General features: G+C 42.6%; 1 protein-coding gene across 3 annotated transcripts; it reads left to right on the forward strand.

Annotated features, from left to right (window-relative positions):
- The first annotated feature begins 1,081 nt into the window (after nucleotides 1-1,081).
- kdm6bb (lysine (K)-specific demethylase 6B, b) lies at nucleotides 1,082-18,954 on the forward strand. Of its 3 annotated transcripts, none has more exons than XM_017489621.3 (21): nucleotides 1,082-1,299; nucleotides 5,350-5,426; nucleotides 5,511-5,634; nucleotides 5,711-5,785; nucleotides 5,907-6,087; nucleotides 6,381-6,551; nucleotides 6,769-6,912; nucleotides 7,037-7,348; nucleotides 7,593-10,087; nucleotides 10,658-10,784; nucleotides 10,924-11,029; nucleotides 11,624-11,829; nucleotides 12,160-12,251; nucleotides 12,373-12,441; nucleotides 12,543-12,691; nucleotides 13,295-13,409; nucleotides 13,536-13,723; nucleotides 14,961-15,102; nucleotides 15,681-15,807; nucleotides 15,898-16,068; nucleotides 16,838-18,954. In XM_017489621.3, the coding sequence occupies exons 3-21, from the start codon at nucleotides 5,516-5,518 to the stop codon at nucleotides 16,859-16,861; spliced, it is 5,013 nt and encodes a 1,670-aa protein (XP_017345110.1). In that variant the 5' UTR covers nucleotides 1,082-1,299; nucleotides 5,350-5,426; nucleotides 5,511-5,515; the 3' UTR covers nucleotides 16,862-18,954. The 3 variants fall into 3 exon arrangements, with proteins under 3 accessions (XP_017345110.1, XP_017345113.1, XP_017345112.1); XM_017489624.3 differs by having other exon boundaries at nucleotides 1,083-1,299; nucleotides 6,772-6,912; XM_017489623.3 differs by lacking the exon at nucleotides 1,082-1,299 and adding an exon at nucleotides 5,074-5,187.
- Nucleotides 18,955-19,244: the final 290 nt, after the last annotated feature.

Genomic DNA, 19,244 nt, shown 5'->3' on the forward strand with positions numbered 1-19,244 from the left:
CAATTCTGAAGCTCATGGCCAGAAAAGTGTACAAAAGATAGCCATGGGTGGAGCTTCTAAGGCTGAAATGCCCCACCCACTTGCTGGAATGTTCCATTTGTGCAAATGTTCGGGGAAGGGGGCTGGCGTAAACTTATAAACTAGCAACTTAAAATGCATTAGTGAGCCGTGATGGAGATTCGGTGCCACTGAAGTGTGCGTGGATCAGTAGTGTTAAAATGCACACACACATACACACACATACACACACACAAACTACAGTGTGACTGGAGAATACAGTGATTTGTGTCTCCATTTACCACTGGAAGGTGATTTCTTTTGTGTTACATGGCAGTGTGATGGAGAGAGCATGTGTGCACAGGCGTGTGTGTGTGTGTGTGTGTGTGTGTTTGCTGACTGAGCGAACTTAAAACTTCATCCATCACATGTACAGTGCTGCAGTGTCTCCTCCTGCTACAGAGCTTCAGTGAGCAGAAGGGCTATAACGTGTGTATGTGTGTGTGTGTGTATGTGTGTGCGCGTCAGGTGAGGTTGTCCTGCCAGATTGATCGAGTGTGAGGGGAGTAGAGTGTGTTGCTGGTTTCCTTGGAAACGCATACTGTATACCAAAGGTGTGAATGAGCGAGAGAGAAGAAAGAGAGAGAGAGAGAGAGAGAGAGAGAGAGAGAGAGAGAGAGAGAAGACTGAAACTACATATAGAAATAGATTTAGAGAAACAGGCAGAAAGACAAAGAAAAATAGAAACAGGTAGATGGACAGATATGAAAATGTATAGACAAGAGAGAGAAAAAGATAGAGGGACAGAGACAGAAGAAAGAGGGATAAACAGACAGACAGCAACTGAGATTGAGACATATGGAGAAAGAGACAGACTGATAGACAGAGAGACAGAAAAAAGGCAGAGAGAGAGAGGGAGAGAGAGAAAGACATACAGAGAGAGAGGTGACAGAAAAGGAGGAGCCAAAGAGCTGCAAGCTGATTGGCTGGTAAAAATGGGCGGAGATTCTTTTTTCCCCCCAGCCTCTCTCTCTCTCTCTGTTTTTTTTTTTTTTTTTTTTTTTGCTTTCTCTTTCCCAGCCATCCCCTTCCTTTCTTTGTCTGTCTGCTGGAGGGGGAACAAACAGGGTGGAAGAGAGAGAGAGACAGAGAGAGCGCACGCAAGAGAGAGAGACAGAGAGAGAGTGAGACAGAAAGTGGGAGTGAGGGGAGGGGGAGAGGGGGTGAGTGTGCAGGAAGAAAGGAAAGAAAGAAAGAATGAAGGAACTGCAGTCATCTGTGTGACACCGTCTGTCTGTCAGAGTAAGTGCTGCGTGTGTGTGTGCGTGTGTGTGTGAGAGAGAGTGTGTGAGTGTGAGTGGCGGCTGTTTAAAGGGACTGAACTCGGCTGCCATTATCTGCAGGCGTCCGGAAGCGTGTGTGTGTGTGTGTGTGTGTGTGTGTGCGCGCGCGCGCGCGTGTGCATGCATGCATGCATGCATGCATGCATGCAGGTTCTCTCCTGTGTGTATTCATCATATGCAACAATAAAAAATGCAAAGAGGATACAGATGATTGCCCACAATGCCGCGTGTGTGTGTGTGTGTGTGTGTGTGTGTGTGTGTGTGTGTGTGTAATATGATAGCAGTGTAATAGTGAATGCAGGAAGTGAGCTTATTACCTCCGCTTATCATGATCCTGCCCTCACAGTGTGTGTGTGTGTGTGTGTGTGTGTGGGTGGGTGGGTGGGTGGGGGTGTGAGTCGAAGGAGAAGTTAAAAATAAACATATAATGCAGTACAGTCATTTTTTCACAATATATATATTAAACTATTTACTTTTTCTCTAAATACTAACACACGCGCACACACAATAGCAAAATAAAATATTGTGAAACAATAAATGTATTGAAATTATCATTAATACATTTTACTATAAATTTAAGTTGCTTTTAACAAATGTAAGGTGAACATACAATACACTGAATACACTGTGGATAAAGTTTGTGTGAAGATTGTTGCTAGGCGATTGGGTGACAGACACCAAACAGAAGCTAGCTAATGGCTGAAGTATCAAAGTGCAGCTAGCATGTCTTCTATACAGCAGGGGAAAGACACAGTGACAGTGAAAATGTAACAGAAATATCTGGAATGTCAACATTTACCTCAGATATGTAGGTTAAATTACTAGGAAAATCTCAGAATGCCTGAAATTACACTGTAATAATACTTAGCATCAAACGCTAAATAATATTCCATATTCCATGTCTGAGGATTAACAACAGTAGCAACAAGGGAGGAGCTTCAAGGTTTTTCTGATTGTACTTTACGCGAATGCATTGAAATTCTAGCTAGCTTGATTGTCTTATGAGGATGGTTTGACTTGAGGTCTTATATACTGTTAACTTGGCAGATACGTTCTGATATATTCCAGGTTTTCCTGAATGTACTCAATGTAGAAAAAGATTTTAGCGAGCTAGAAATCTAGCTAGCTTCCACCCCCCCTCCCCCGGCAAAACGGCAGTCGTCTGAGTTGTGTTCTTGGTCCTCAGACCTTCCGCAGTGGCATTATTTCAGCCATTGATAAAAGATTAAGTTCTACCAAAGCTTACTAAGTTAGCTATTTACGTTGTACTGTACATTCCAAAAGTTGGCGAATGCATTTCCGAAAGTCTGCTGCTACACGTGCGTGTGATGTGTTTTGTTGCCTGCATGTTGCGTCCTCGACTCCTTTCAGAGAACCGACGTAGGCGCAGGGTGTCGAAATGAACATCCGGAGTCGCTCCCCCAGAAATCAGTGGGATGTACAGTAAACCTACTCCCTGTCCAATACTCACCCCTAAAATTGGTTTGTTCTGGAAAGTTTTCCTCAGTTTATATATTGGTTTGTTCGGTTTGCCAAGCCTTTCTTCTTCTGTAAACGTTAAACTGGGGCGTGCTGATTTCAATCATCAATTTGACTAAAGACAAAGTGCTTTGCTTGCGGCTTTCGCGTCACACCCTCGCACACATAACAAACCATCCTACACACAGTGAAGCATTTGCAGTTTATGGGGTGGTTCCTGGATACACGTTAATGACATAGTCTGAGATTAAAGTCAAAACAGAAACTTTGGTGCAGTACCTGTGTGTGAATGCTGTGATGATTCTAGGATGTATTCCTATTGGTTTATTTACACACATTCGATTGTTTGTACTCGAAGCAGTAGAACAGGAATCCCCGCATGTGTGTGTGTGTGTGTGTGTGTGTGTGTGTTATTGTGTTTTGTTGCCTGCATGTTGCGTTCTGATGATGAACTCCCGAGTCAGTCCAAATCCTTGGTAACTCGATCCCCTTGCCCTTGACCAGTGCTCTCTTACTCCTAAATCCTTCTCCCTCCCCCCCTCGTCCTCTCTTTCTTTCCTTCCGGCTCTCGGTTTCCCTGTGTAGTTTTCTCTCTGCTCCGCCCCCTCCCTCTTCTCATGTGCTATCGGTTTCAGGAGATTGAGCTCGGTTGGAGATTGTTCTCTTTGTCTTGGTTCAGTCTGAGCTCTCGTAGTCGTCTCGTTGTCTCGCAAAAGTGCAAAGTGAGACAGACATGGATACAGATACCTCAAACTAAGTTTGTATTGATGAACATTAAGAGTGTATGGGCTCATTACCGGGGATGCCCTGATACAACCCTGGCTATTTTTATCATCTGGGGTTGAAGTTGGACTTAGTAAATGAAGGAGCTCTGCTTCTTTTAGCAGTGTGCTAGTGATAATTACCTTCAGATTCTTAGCTGGTATAAACCAGTAACCAGAGCCTCAATGTGTTTATGCCAGTGTAGGTTAGTGTGCCTTTATGATCACATCTGCAGCAGAAGTAGTTACTTTTCCACAGGAAATTAACACCACTTCCGTCTCACCTCGTTCCCATGCCAACTATACTATGCACCTGCCCACACACAGTTTTTCACATACAAATGCAGGGTTGCATTTCACCCCATTTTAAAAAAGCTTTAGGCTACACCCCCTACTTGAGCCTGATGCTTGAGCTTTCTGAAGAAGAAAGTGACTTGATTGTTTGTAGCTCTGCGATAGCCTTTTGTCCATATTTGTAGACAACAGGGTGACATACAGAGTCCGAAACCACATCAGCCAGTGTGTTTGAGATGCTAAACAGCAGCACAGTTAGTGCATCATGCTAAACTGGAGGCTGTGAGTTTCCACTACTTTCCACTATAGCGCTAAAGAAGCAAACTTTAAACACAAACATGCCTCAGCTGATCAGCTACATTTGGGGTTTTAGTAACGAAACAGCAGGATGTTAGAATCATGAAGAGGGAGGACGTGTCCGCAAAATTGTGCATGAAATAGATCCAGTTTGATCTATTGGTGATTAGTCGATCATTTTTTGGCTTAACATGTGTTCATTTTGCACTGTCTGTAAATCTTAAAACTATGCAAAGGACACCACATTGTACGATGCCCGTAGTTTAGATCTAGCGCACGAAAGAGCTAGGGGTCTTAGAAAACCCTTAAAGGTTCTAACTCTGCAACAAAGGATTCCCTTTCAAATACCCTTCCTCTAGGATGCTGCGAACCCTAAATTATCCATATAAATCTCAAGGAACCTTTTAAGGGTATATAATCAAAAAGCCATAATGTGTTAGTGCTTAATTTGAGATAAGTTTTAGTGTGTGTGTGTGTGTGTGTGTGTGTGTGTGTGTGTGTGTGTATGTGTGTGTGTGTGTGTGTGTGTGTGTGTGTGTGTGAAAGAGAGAGCGAGAGAGAGAGAGAGAATGTGCAAGACAGAATCTTATTGGTTGGCTGTTGGTGTTACGAGGGGAATGTGTGAGCTTGCCACTTACTGTACAAGCAGAACTCTTCACAGCGTTAAATAGGAAACTAGGAAAACACACACACACACACACACACACATAAACGCATGCCGTGGCCTCATTCCTCTCATTCTTCTCCTGCTGGTCCGTCTCGCCTCCACACTCTGATAATGTCTCTGACACAGCAGTGACATTCATGCACTTATCAACTCATTGCACACACACTTCAGAAGAACTTGTGTGTGTGCGCATGTGCATGTGTGTGTGTGTGTATCTGTTTCTTGTCATGGTTTGAGTCATGATCGGAAGGGTTTCGTGGTGTGGTTTTGTGTGGTGCATTTGGTAAAGAAGTGGGGGAAGAGAGAGAGACAACGAGCTAGAAAGGTTTTCCAAAATAAACACAGCTGTGTGGGTATAACAAACTTGACTACATACACCCACAACCGGGCAGTGCAAATGACATGTGTGTGTGTGTGTGTGTGTGTGTGTGTGTGCATGCTCTATTTTGGTTCCAGTTCCACTTCCAAACAATGGCTTACTGTTAACGATTTTCCTCTTGCTCCGTTTCAGGACTGGAAGTGAAGTCAGGTGCTGTTGTTGTGGTGTCACACTTCTGCACTGGAGGGATTCCCACACACACTAGTGTGGTGAGTTTTTATTCGCAGATTGGATGCTCACTTCCCTGTTCTGAATGTGTAGTCTGCAACAACATTCTCCATGTGTTGCCTCAGGCTGGATGTATCACACAGAGCACCAGTATTCTGGCCGGTACTCATGGGACTCCTTCCCCTCTGGCGGTTCCAGCAGGGCTTCATGGACTCCCGGCTCCAGCCGCCACTTTCCCCCTCCATCCAGGTATGCTTTCTAGTTACCAAAATACTGTCATTCATACACCACTGTACTCATGTACCTTCTCACCGTACGTACAAAGGAGCAGTGGTGGAGGGTACCAGTCAACCCTGAACCATGCGTCAGGAAGGAACTATCACAAAGCTTATAACAACAGGTCAGTCCGAGTCTAGACAATACCATTCAGCAACTTTCATGATATACTTTAGCAGACAAGTGGTTCAGCCACTTATATATTTTATTTGCTGTGATCTTTTAAATTTTCTGCTTGCCACCAGACCTCCGGAGTTCAGCAGGCACAGAGTTCATGATCACCCCAGAGAGAGGGGGCCAAACAGTAGAGATCGGGTCACGTCATGGTCTTGGGGTTTGAATCAGCACCAGAACCCTGACCGGGCCGCTATGAATGGATACAGCTCAGGATGTGGAGGACGTGTTCCCAGTAATCAGCCTCCAAGGGTGAGCAAGGGTGAAATATAGAGAAATTTGTGAGCCTGTATGCAACCACTGAAAAAATTAGGAAGCTTTGTGATTCATACATTCACTTTCAGTAACTGCTTTATCCGAGTCAGGATCTGGCACCTATGCCTGGAACACAGGGCAGGAATATGCCCTGGATGGAACTGGTTTCTGGACTCGCCTAGTACTGGCAACACAATGCTAATATTTCCTGCAACACAATGCTAATATTTCTGTTTTGGTATTACCAAAAGAGAATACACCTCAATGTTATTACATATTTCATTCCATAGTATGGAGGCCCTCACCAGCAGCACCGGACTCCAATGGCAGACAGATGGAGTCCGGTGGCCTCGTCCAGATCCTTTCAAAGTCCCTCACTTAAACGTCCAGGCCCCCGAAACCCCTCACCATCGAGAGATGACTGTCCGAGCAAGAGGAGCAAAAGCGTCAGCTCACACCAGGTCAGTGACCCTTTTCTTTAACGTAGCCTTCATATATGGCTGTGAAGGTCTTCAGTCCTTACTGCATAATTTCACCCCTCTTTCACATGGTTTTCCAAGTTATTATGGCTCACACCTATTGAAGAGAAGTATCTTAGCACCATCTGCTGGTCAGTTTAAGAACCGCTTGGGTAAGATTGATGTATTCCTAAATAGTTTGTTCTTATTTATTCCTCAGCAGGCTCTTCCCTCCAAAATGAAGCACCCTATGCCTATGAATCACCCTTCCTTGTCTCATCTCCCTCACACTTGTAGCCCTCCATACCGCAGTGATGCCCAGTGGAATCAGTCAAATAAGAGACAGTCTGCTTCAGGCTTTCAGGTCAGTCACCAAACGTCCAAATTTCCTCCTCATTTCCTCCCTTGTTTTGGTTTCCCTTAAACTAAGCCTGTTATTATCTCAAAAAGAACATCTAAATATTCCCACTCTGTTCCTGTTTCAACAGGATTCTAGTCAGTCCAACAGCAGAGATCACCTACACAGGATCTATCCAATGTTCTCGTCTACACTTGGTGGCCCTGGCCAAGATTTCCACAACTCAAAGTCCCATCACTCTTACAGCCACCAAACCTATGATCACCTGGGACCCCATGGAACCAAAGGGGACTGGGAGTGTTGTGTTCCGTCCTCACCAGCAAACCTCACCAGAGTGCCTTATAGCCCCCAGCATCAGCCTCCAGCGGGCCCACACAGGCATCCAGTACCTCATGCCAGCCGTGGTTCACCCACGCCAGCCTGGAAGGACAAGCAGAGCAGTGTGAGTGCTGTCATGCCTCATGAGCCATTTAAACCACCTTAAGACCTTCTATCTTTGGAGTTTTGTCCAATCATAGGGAAGAAGTGCGAGCAATCGTATTTGCTCCAGGATGGACTTTCAAATCCGTCAAGCCCTTAGTGAGTAACTAAGGGCTTAGGGTGTTGTAAGATCAGCACTTATCTTGTGAGCTTTGAGTGATATGTTTGTTTATCCTAAAATGTGGTGTGCTTCTGTTTCTGCACAGGAAACCAGGCGCTCTGGTCTAGGGCCTGAAGAGCGGCAGCAACTGCAAGGGTTGAAAGAGGGAGGACGGCATCACAGCACTCCAAAACACACCCAGCTCCGTTGCAGCCCTGAAGGCAGAAGTGTGCGACATGGCACCACCTGCGGGAGAGCAAGCCTGTCCCCAAGCCCACAACCTAGGTTCAGCTCTCAGAGGCTAGAGGGGAAGAAAATCAGGGTTTCTAAACACCGGGCTCCATCGAATTACACTAAGCCCAGCTACTCTAACCATGGTGGCCAGGAGAGCCCAATTCGTCGGCTGGACACAGACATGTTAAAGCATGTTGAAACCAAGAAGAGGCACAGAGAGCGAGAGAGAAGACAAGAGAGGAAAGGGGAGGAGGGGGCGGATGAACGAAAGGCGAGGATACTAAGAAAACTGGAGGCAAAGAAAAAGAAAAAGGAGAGGCAAGAGAAAAGGCGTCACCGGGAAAGGAAAGGAAGCCATAGAAAAGGAGAGACAGATGGACAGTCTGAGAGAAAAACAAAAGATGAGAGGAAAAGAGCAAGGAAAGCAGAGAGAAATGGCATGAAGAGAGGGGAGAAGGACCATTTAAGAAGAGTAATGTCTCCCCAGACTCCTTCTTGTGACTCACTGGGTAAAAGTCCAGACTCTGCCATCCTTGAGTCTCCGCCAATGGCAGCTCCTTCAGACACATCACTGTGTATTCAAAAATACACAAAACATGAAGAAGAGGAGGAGTCCAACTGTGACTCTGACTCTTCACACACCTCAGGGTTCATTTCGCCCTCCACTCCCCCTCCAGCAAATCAGAACCATCCGCTTCGGTGTCAATCAAAGGACATTGCCAATACCATAACCTCAGAAAGTGACAACAGCCTGCCATCCTCTGAGCCTACAAGTCCAAACACCAGCAGTTTTGGGACTCAAGACAAGCAGCTTCACCAGGAGGACATTACCTCTGAACCACCTGCTAGCAATGAGCAGGAGTTGCCAATGTTGGTTCGCTCCAGTTGTTTAGAGGTAAAAGTTCCTCAGCCTGAGGAAAAGAACCAACATGCTCCAGACCTGCTACCTGCCCACAGCAATTCTATGGAGGACCATCTGAGACTGGATCCCTCAGCTAGTCCCCCAGTACTGAGCTGGCAGGGCTCCCCTGTTTCAGATATCAGTGAGGAAGAGGAGGATGTAGCAGGGGCCAACATAGATGGAGTGATCAGGAGACCAGTCCTCCAGCCAAGCCCCACTCATTCTTCTCCAATCCGAGGCCTAGAGGAAATCTGGAAAGAACCAGGTCATTCCTTAGGTCTGGACTACTGCCACAGTGACCTGGCCAAACTGTATGGCATTGCTGAGCCTTCAGATGTTGTGGAGGAAGAAGAAGACAAAGAACCTATGGAAGAGCAGCAGGACAGTAGCACAACAATCTCTCAGGGACCGCATCTGCATGACACTGATGGTACCTTGGCCTCAGACAGCCATAAATACACCTACAGAGGTGGCCCCTTTGGCTGGCCACCTCCCAACACAATGACTGGGGTCAAATACTCTTCCTCACTCTCACTGGGACCAGAGATACACCCTCCAGAGCAGCACAGTCCGCCATCCACATCCCCAAGAGCTGTGTCTCCAGTTGCCGTGCCCTTGACCAGCCTTTCCCCTTCCATATCTACCTCAGATCTTTCAAATCCTGACACCAACATGCAGGCAAATGAAGAGAAAAAAGAGTGCAGAGTTGTTCAGAATGAAAGCGATGACCTGATCGACGATGTACAATCATTAAAAGAATCAATCTGTACCTCTATACTGAAGGAGGATGAGGTCAAGGTGTTGCCGTCCACCTTGTTTCCTGCTACCTTGCAGGCTAAACTGGCACACAGCTGTGAGGTGCTGCTGAAGCAGAGCTCCAGTACCCTCCGTCCGTCAGAAGTGAACAGTGGAAAGGAAAAATCTAAAACCAAGCTACAGAAGAAGAAGCGAGGGCAAGGCAGGGACAGAAAGAGAGAGCAGCAGAAGAATCAGAAAACAAAATCTGACAGCAGCGGTATAACAGAAGAGCCAAGAACCAGAGAGGGAAGACATAAAAAGCAGAAAAGGAACACCAAAAGTGGAAAACAGCATTGCTCGTCTAGTGGTGAACCTGTCAAACAACTTGCCAAGGTCTGCAACAAACAAGAGGTAGCAGAGAGGAAACCGACGGAGACGGAGAAGGATCAAAGGAAAGGGGATAAGGAGATAGTCAATGCTAAAGAGGAGAACAAGGATGGAGATGCAGGAATGACAAAAACAACCTCCTCCAGCGGAAGTGACTCCAGTACAGCTCCAGCTGTTCAGGTTCTGTCCTCTGTGCCACTGAAAGTGCTAAAGATTCAGCTGGTGAAGCTCAAGATCAGTGGGAGGCGAACCTTCACTGCCTCAGAGTTCGAGGCAAAGAGGATCCTGCTGAAAGAGATTACCATCAACAACAGTGCAGAAGATATCATTAGAGCCTGCAAGTGAGTGTTGCTACTTGTTTGGGCTAGCATCTTCAAACGGTAACATCTTTAGGTGGAAAAGCCTCTTAAGCTGTAACAGCGTCTTTACATGGATCTTTTGATGAATACCAATAGTACCAAGTTTAGCTGGAATTACCTTTAGACCTTTACCTGGGTAACATATCAACTTTACCTGACAGGCATCTGTATAAGGAAATAGCATTGCTAGCTACTTTACCTTGAGTAGCACCTTGAGTTGTTAGCTGCACGTCACTTTAATTACTAGCTTCAGGCATGAGATGGATTAGCATGTATTTGAAATAGCTTCTGTGGGTGTAATAACATTGTTAGCTAAACAGGGCCTTTAGCTGGAATAGCATCTTTACCTAAGCAGAACATCACTAGGCTAACATGTTTATTTGGACTAGCATCTGTAGGTGTAATAGCATGTTTATCTGGAATGTCATGCATTTGAGCTGATTAGCATCTTTAGCTGTAAAATAACCACTTAGCTGGACAAGCATCTTTTCCTGAGCAGAAAGGCATATTTTGCTGGATTCTGTTTTAATTCTGTGTGTGTGTGTCTGTCAGAGATGCGAAGGTGCGAGGTCGTTTCCGTGAGTCCTATCTGCTTCCTTCATTGTCTGTGAAGCCCGTGCTGAACGTCACGTCTCAGATTCCTCGAGAGAAGCTCAACCCGCCCACGCCCAGCATATACGTAAGCTAGAGATTTCACCTTTTCATGTTAGAAACCTTTTATGTGTTTATTAGTATAATCTCCCTGTCTGAATCTGTGCGTGTGTGTGTGTGTGTGTGTGTGTGTGTGTGTGAGTGTGCGTGTGTGTGGGTGTTTCTAGCTCGAAAGTAAGAGAGATGCATTTTCTCCGGTGCTGCTCCAGTTCTGCACAGATCCCAAAAACCCGGTCACTGTTATCCGAGGCCTGGCAGGATCACTCCGACTCAGTGATGACACACACACACACACACACACACACACACACACACACACACACACACACACAGGCAGTGAGACACATCATCAACCAATGTACCTGATCAGTCGCAACACTGTCGTGACTTATAAACCAAAGCTTATAGCTACCAGTTTAGCATGGTTCACGAAATATACATTTTAATTCATAACACAGTGGCATTTCCTTAATCCTGATGCTTTTTGCTGTAAATAAACCACAAATAACATGAACGTATGACATCACCGCTAGATTTAGTATCAAATACTATTTGAATGTTCAAATACATTAGCTAAGCTTGCAAACAAGCTAGACACAGCAATAGCATTAACTAGCCTGCTAAAAGCTTAGCTAATATTTCTCCTACAGCAGATATTTGATGTTATTAGCCAGTCAAGTTTGCTTAAAGTTAGGCTAAATATTTATGTAATTCAAATTTCTAGTCAATTTAACTAGCATGCTAGCTAACATTAGGTAACATGAGAATGTTATATTGACATTGACTAAACAGGGATCTGCTAGGTTTTAGTGGGAGAGTGTTAGATCTCTCTGATGTCAGATCTCTCTCTCTCTCTCTCTCTGTCAGACCTGGGTTTGTTCTCCACTAAGTCTCTGGTGGAGGCGAATGCTGAACATGCCGTGGAGGTGAGGACTCAGGTGCAGCAGCCAGCTGACGAGAACTGGAACACGACCGGCTCGGCTCAGACGTGGCCATGCGAGAGCAGCCGATCTCACACCACCATCTCCAAGTATGCTCAGTACCAGGCCTCCAGCTTCCAAGAGAGCCTACAGGTACACACACACACCACACACACACTATAGTGTTTATTCCATTTGAATGTTCAGCTGCAGGAAGTGAATCAAACATTCCATGAAAATCAACACAGGATGTGAGAACGCAAAAAAAAAAACATGCAGTGGAGCACAATATCAAACCAACCAGGAAAATAAAAATTAATTAAAACATTATCATTAAGGGTGCCAATCATTTCGTAGATCTCTGTGAATATATTTTAACTCTACAGATCATTACAAGCTTTTAAAGTGCAGATCAAACCTAAAATTGAATGGGAAGCCCTTGTTTTCTGGTCAGGACTTGTTTGTGTTTTAAACATCCCACAGGAAGAGAAGGACAGCGAGGATGAAGATGAAGGAGAGGGAAAAGAAGAATCAAAGTCAGACACTCCAGCCAGTAACCCTTCCTGCACACAGAGGTGTGAAGATACCTCGTTCAGTCATCCGTTTATCTATAAGTGTCCTCTAATGTTCTTCATAGAGGTGTGTGTGTGTGTGTTTGCATGAGGTGTGTAAGCTGTTTGCTTCCCTCTCGTTCAGCTCAGAGCAGAAGTCCGTCGGCAAAATCATCAAGTTTGGTACCAACATCGATCTTTCTGACCCAAAGAGGTAAAACATGCACACACAGACACAGTTGATTTAAACCGGTGTGTGTGTGTTAATTATTTGTGTGTGTATGGGTATGTATGTGTGTGTATGTGTGTGTACAGGTGGAAGTCGCAGCTGCAGGAGTTGTTGAAGTTGCCCGTGTTCATGCGTGTTTCATCCACGGAGAACATGCTAAGCCACGTGGGACACACCATACTCGGCATGAACACCGTCCAGCTGTACATGAAGGTCCCGGGCAGCCGTACACCAGGTACACATACACACAAATACACACACACACAGATGCACACACACTGAAATACTTTCAAAAATCATTCACAAAGGTTCACATAAATCAGTAAATGAACAAAACAGCTAAAGGAAAAAATTGAATCCTGAAGAAATTACACATAAATTAACATAATTAAACAAACAGAAATGCTCAAAAGTGAGAAATTGTAAATAAATAAATAAATAAATAAAGACACAAAAGCAAATAGACAAAAATATAACTCAGAAATATAAATAATTCAACAACAAAGAACTAAAAACGTAAACAAAGTTAAAACGCAATCATTAAGACACAACCAAAAAAACACAAAAAGAGGGAATAATACACAAAGAACCATAAATTAAATTTATTAAGAATAATTCAGTAAAAATGAATTACAATTTAAATCCAAAATATAGTCATAATAACTCATGCTCATAGTAACATTTAAAACAAAAACCAAACTTACAAAAATAGCAAAGAATGACACACACACATACAAAATTTACGCATACCTGCACATACAATAAACTCGTTTGTATGCTACACCCACACTTGTTCATTTATAAACCTTGTGTTGAGTTTTCGTATTTATCTCCTCAGGACACCAGGAGAACAACAACTTCTGTTCGGTGAACATTAATATCGGCCCCGGAGACTGCGAGTGGTTTGCTGTACATGAACACTACTGGGAGGCCATCAGCCACTTCTGCGAGAAGTGAGTCGTGTCTCACATTCTGTCACTAATCCCTTTATCCTGTTCTCCGTAGTCTGATCAGCTTAGCATACAGCTAAACCAGCATTTCCCCAATGTCCCCTTGTTTGTCCCTTTCCTGTCCATCAGGAACGGAGTGGACTATCTGACGGGTTCATGGTGGCCGGTGCTCGATGATCTATATCGTTCCAACATCCCTGTGTACCGTTTTATCCAGCGTCCCGGAGATTTAGTGTGGATTAATGCAGGGACCGTGCACTGGGTTCAGGCCGTCGGCTGGTGCAACAACATCGCCTGGAACGTCGGGCCGCTAAACTGTGAGTGCTGAATAAATACAGAAAAAGTGTAATGATCTCCACCAATAACACACCAAACACTAAAGTTCTGAACTAAACATGAGACTTTCCAGTGTTTTTTAAAAAATTGTGCAATATTTGGACAGGAACATGAGACACTCTGAGATAACAGAACAGGTTCTGAGCGAAATATGAGATATTAAACTAAATAATACATTCTGTGCTACATATGAGATAGTAAACTAAATACGAGACATCCTGTGTTCAATATGAGGTGCTAAACAAAACACAAGACAATCTGTACTAAACATGAGATACTAAACTAAATACAAAATATTCTGTACTAAATATGAGATATTAAACTAAATACGAGATATCCTGTGTTCAATATCTGGTGCTAAACAAAACACAAGACATTCTGTACTAAATGAGATACTAAATTATATACGAGTCATTCTGTGCTAAATATGAGATACTAAACTAAATACGAGACATCCTGTGTTCAATATCTGGTGCTAAACAAAACACAAGACATTCTGTACCAAATATGAGATACTAAACTATATATGAGACATTCTGTGCTAAATGTGAGATACTAAACTATATATGAGACATTCTGTGCTAAATGTGAGATACTAAACTATATATGAGACATTCTGTGCTAAATGTGAGATGCTAAACTATATATGAGACATACTAAGCTAAATACAAGATATTCTGTACCATATATGAGCTATTAAACTAAATACAAGATATTCTGTACTAAATATGAGGTACTAAATTAAATACGAGATATTAGACGGATCGTGGTTTTCTGACGTAAATATGAGTTCATAGCTAATGATAAAATAAACATTAGATATTCTGAAATATATTAACTATTCTGAGGTAAATTAGATTAGTTTGGGAGTGGTCATACCTGAAATCATAGAGTATATCCAGTGTGCTTATAAATTCCCACAATGCACTGTGATTGGTTAGTGTCCAAATGATGTAGTACAGCTGGTACAAAATACTCACAATTCCCTTTGAGGGGTGCATATTGGAACACTACAAAACACCAGTCATGCAGTGATGCAAATGTTTTAAGATGTAAGAGCACGGAGCAATAAAGCCTTTAATATGGTAAGTGTAAAGACAGTAGTGGAAATGAGATAGAATCATGAGGAACGTCAGCATTTCCATCAGACGTGTGGGTAAATGTGTGTGTGTGTGTGTGTGTGTATGATTGTGTGTGTGTGTGTGTGTTTGTTCGCAGCCTATCAGTATCAGCTGGCTCTGGAGCGCTTTGAGTGGAATGAAGTCAAAAAGGTCAAATCGATTGTTCCCATGATTCACGTCTCCTGGAACGTCGCCCGTACAATCAAGATCACCGACCCAAACACTTACAAAATGATCAGGTGACTTCGGTTGAGGGGGGGGGGGGGGGGGGGGGTTGTTGTGAGATAATATGGGATAAAATAAATCTGAGGCTTTCTGAAATCAGATTCTATGTTTTTGGCAAAATATGAGATATTCTGAACTGAACTGTAGAATCATTTTCAAAACTATGAAACTGAGTATGAGATGAAACATGAGACTTTCTATGCTAGATGAGATGCTCTGACAAAAATATGAGACATTCTGAGATAATTGAGATTCTGTGCTCGATATGAACCATGGTGAGGTAAAAATGAGATACTAAATCTCCCTCTCTCTCTCTCTCTTTCTCTCACTCTCTCTCTCTCTCTCTCTCTCTCTCTATATATATATATATATATATATATATATATATGCAGTGGCATCCGGAAAGTATTCACAGCGCTTCACTTTTCCCACATTTTGTTATGTTACAGCCTTATTCCAAAATTGATTAAATTCATTATTTTCCTCAAAATTCTACAAACAATACCTAATACTGACAACATGAAAGAAGTTTGTAGGACATTTTAATGTAAGTAAGATATTCTGAACCACTTGTGGTCCATGTCTGGTGTAGACATTGCCTCCTGCAGTCCATAAAACACATCCAGATCCTGAGAGAGCAGCTCGTGGAGGAAGGGAAGAAGATCTGTTACCAGAGCCGAGTGAAGGACGAGCCGGCCTACTACTGCAACGATTGTGATGTGAGTTATGCACTACATATACTATACGATGAGGACCAATTCATTTTGTCCCCCTAATTAATTTTGTCCTGTGTGTGGGTGTGCACGCAGGTGGAGGTGTATAACCTGCTCTTCGTCACCAGCGAGAACAGCAGTAGGAAGACATACGTGGTGCACTGCGAGGACTGCGCTCGTCGGAGGAACTCCACCCTCAGCGGAGTTGTTGTGCTTGAACAGTACAGAGTGGAGGAACTGATGAGCACCTACGATAACTTCACCCTGGTCAGACACACACACACACACACAAAACACACACAAAACACATGACAAGACATGTAGCATGTTTTTACATTATAGGATGATTTTTTACAGATTTACAGGTTTTACAGATGTTCCTTCATTATCACAAGTGACATCTGTGCAAAAGTTTCTACCCCCCCTTTTCTGTATTTGATGCAAATATAAACATTCTCTAATAACTTGTATATCCACTCTTTGCACTCTTCAACTTCAAATCTGATTCAAATCATGTTAAATTGGTGAGTTTAAATACGAATTACACTGTCAAGTTTACACCAGTTAAGACAGAAGTAATGGCACCCTATTAAAAGGAGGAAGAGTTTGTGTGTATCTATGGTAGTTGACGCGCTGCCGTGGCTGAGCTGCATTACTGGAAGATTTTAGCACATGCCGCACTTAGAAGCATTTTCTCACCATTTAGTTTAGCATTCTGCAAGCTTTGCCTTTTATACTGATGTAATGGAAATGCGCTTGGAAATTTAAGACTGATTGGTGTGTATTATCATATGGATGTGAAGTATAAAGTACATTTAATGTCTTGACTGTGTTGCACCACTAGGGGGTACTGAGGTGCATGTTTAAAGTAGTACAAATATTAAAATAATTTTTTTTGAAAATGAGTAAATGCCCGATATTCCAATACAGAAGGCAGCACAGAAAGATGATGATTTTCTCTCTCTCTCTCTCTCTCTCTCTCTCTCTCTCTCTCTCTCTCTCTCTCTCTCTGTCTCTCTCTCTCTCTCTTTCTCAGGCTCCGGTGCCGTGTTCAAAATGAACCCGAGGTGTTTGATGTCACACAGCCATGACCAAATCTCCTGCTCGCTCGCCAGCAGCAGTGCCAACGTTCAGTTCTCTCATTTATTTTTTATCATTATTTTTATTGTCGTGATTTTTTTTTTTTAATCAAAACCACTACTGCGGACTTTCCAATCCACAAGCTGTTTACTCGACACTGTTTACAGAACCACATCAGCAGGTGCTTCACCGACTCGCTCGTCTTCCCCCTTCACCAGCTACTGGAGTCATGACGCTGTTACGATGCTGTTACGATGCATTATAAGCGCTCTGAGGTCAGACCGGCCAGAGACGTGCCACACACATACACACCGGTACACACTGGACCCGGGCGCGTAATGCGAACTGTGTTTAAAAAGAAAAAAATTATATCACTTACACACACACACACACACACACACGCACACACGCACACGCACATGCACACAGAGCAAACAAACTGCTGTGATCGTTCACAATCGCCGAAAATGTGTGAACTCATTCAGGTACTATTGTAGTGTACATTTATGCAAATGTCTAAGTTTATTTATTCGGCGTCTCTGGTGCTTTTATACGACACAATATATATAACAGCAGGGGAAGGAGCTATACACACACACACACACACACACACACACACACACACACACAGGCATTACGAGGGGTTGCTACAATGATATTGTCGTGAATACATTTTACTACAACGCTAAACTTTCTAAATGCTGTTTGCATACTGATCTGGGTGCTATTATTTTTACTTTTTTTAATTTTTAAAGGTTTTCAAAGAGAGAAAAAAAACTTTAACACCATTTTGGCCTTGCGACAGATTTAAAAAGGAAAAATAAATAAAGAAGAAAGCAGTAATTCAATATTAATAATTTTTACAATATTGCATTTTCCTCAGAGCATTAACAATTTTCACAAATGTTTAGAAAAAAAACAAAAAAAAACCAACAACAATACGGGTTCAAATCTTATTTGCATTTGTCCAGAAAACCTTGTGAGTGTTTAGTGATTTTTTTAGTGTTATTGTTTTTTTTTTTTTTTAAAGAAAAAAGTAATAATAATGATTCCTGTTTTGTTCCCGAAGAATTTGATTTGCATTATTATTATTATTTTTTTTATTGTGATTTTATTTATTCGACTGCTTCGGGTGTATTTATTAAAGGGTACATGGTGCTCCTCTTAACGAGGAAAGTCCAGATTTTGTAAATGAATTTTCAATAATTAACCCTTTCAGACCCATTTTATAGGCACAACATCACTTGTAAAAAACAAACAAACAAACAAAACAAAAAACAAAGCAAAATGACATCAACAACAAAGCATTACATTCATTCATATTACAAAGGTATAAAAATGAAATAGCAAGTCAGAACTATTCTCCGATTGGTTAACGAACAGCCATCTAACAACCAATCGGTGTAGTGTATGCGTTTGAATGAGTGAAAATGGCGTCGTGGGTCTGAAGGGGTTAACTGTGCTGATTTCAGAGGCGGTGCTGAAGCTGAGAAGGAGGACGTTTAATTCGTGATGGTGCTTGATCCCCCTCGGCTCGTCCGTTCCTCGGCGTGTATATGATCTAGAGAATTACATATGAATATTAAACGATATTAATCTCACAGCTTGGTGCTTAGAACAAAGTCTGTACAACCTGAATGTCTTTGTACTGTATTCAGATTAAAAGAGTTCGTTTTTACCTCCCCCCCATTCCATGAAATGAAATGAAATAATATGAGATGTCGTGCTACCTGTGGATGACGACGATCATAATCGCTCTTCTGAACAATCTTTTTAACAATGCTGTTTCTCTTGCAGATTTCGACGAGACTGTGGTCGGTTGCTTTCTGTCCACTCGTCTCTCGAGTGTTGATTTTTTTTTCACTCTTTATGATTTTGGATTTTATTGTAAAAAGTAAAAGGAAAAAAGAAAGAAAGAAAGAAAGAAAAAATAAGAAAAAGAAAAAAATACCTGAGCCAGACCTGTCTTAAACACCTGTGTGATTTTGTGTGTCATAATTGATATAATAATAATAATAATAATACCTATGATTGAAAAAAAAGAAAAGAAATAAAAACATTTTCATAAATTCAGCAAGTTATTTTGGGGGTTTATTACAGAAAGCTTTATTGCAGATATTTCCTTGTCCTCTGTGATGTGTGTTAAAATAAAGATGACATCTCTGCGCCCTCTGCAGGCGGATATCCTGGATCCAAGGACAGGAAATCGGTCCTGCGTGACTCTCAGGATATCCCCTTAAACACTATTTGTTATTCCTCTGCTGCTCCTGTCACTGCTGATGCATGATTCCTACCAAATATTCATCCTCTTTATCTGACTCCGCTCCACATACATCTCCTCTCTAGAGAGGTTGAACTCTTTG

This window comes from Ictalurus punctatus, chromosome 16 (assembly GCF_001660625.3).
Source record: "Ictalurus punctatus breed USDA103 chromosome 16, Coco_2.0, whole genome shotgun sequence".
Classification (NCBI taxonomy): Eukaryota; Metazoa; Chordata; class Actinopteri; order Siluriformes; family Ictaluridae; genus Ictalurus; species Ictalurus punctatus.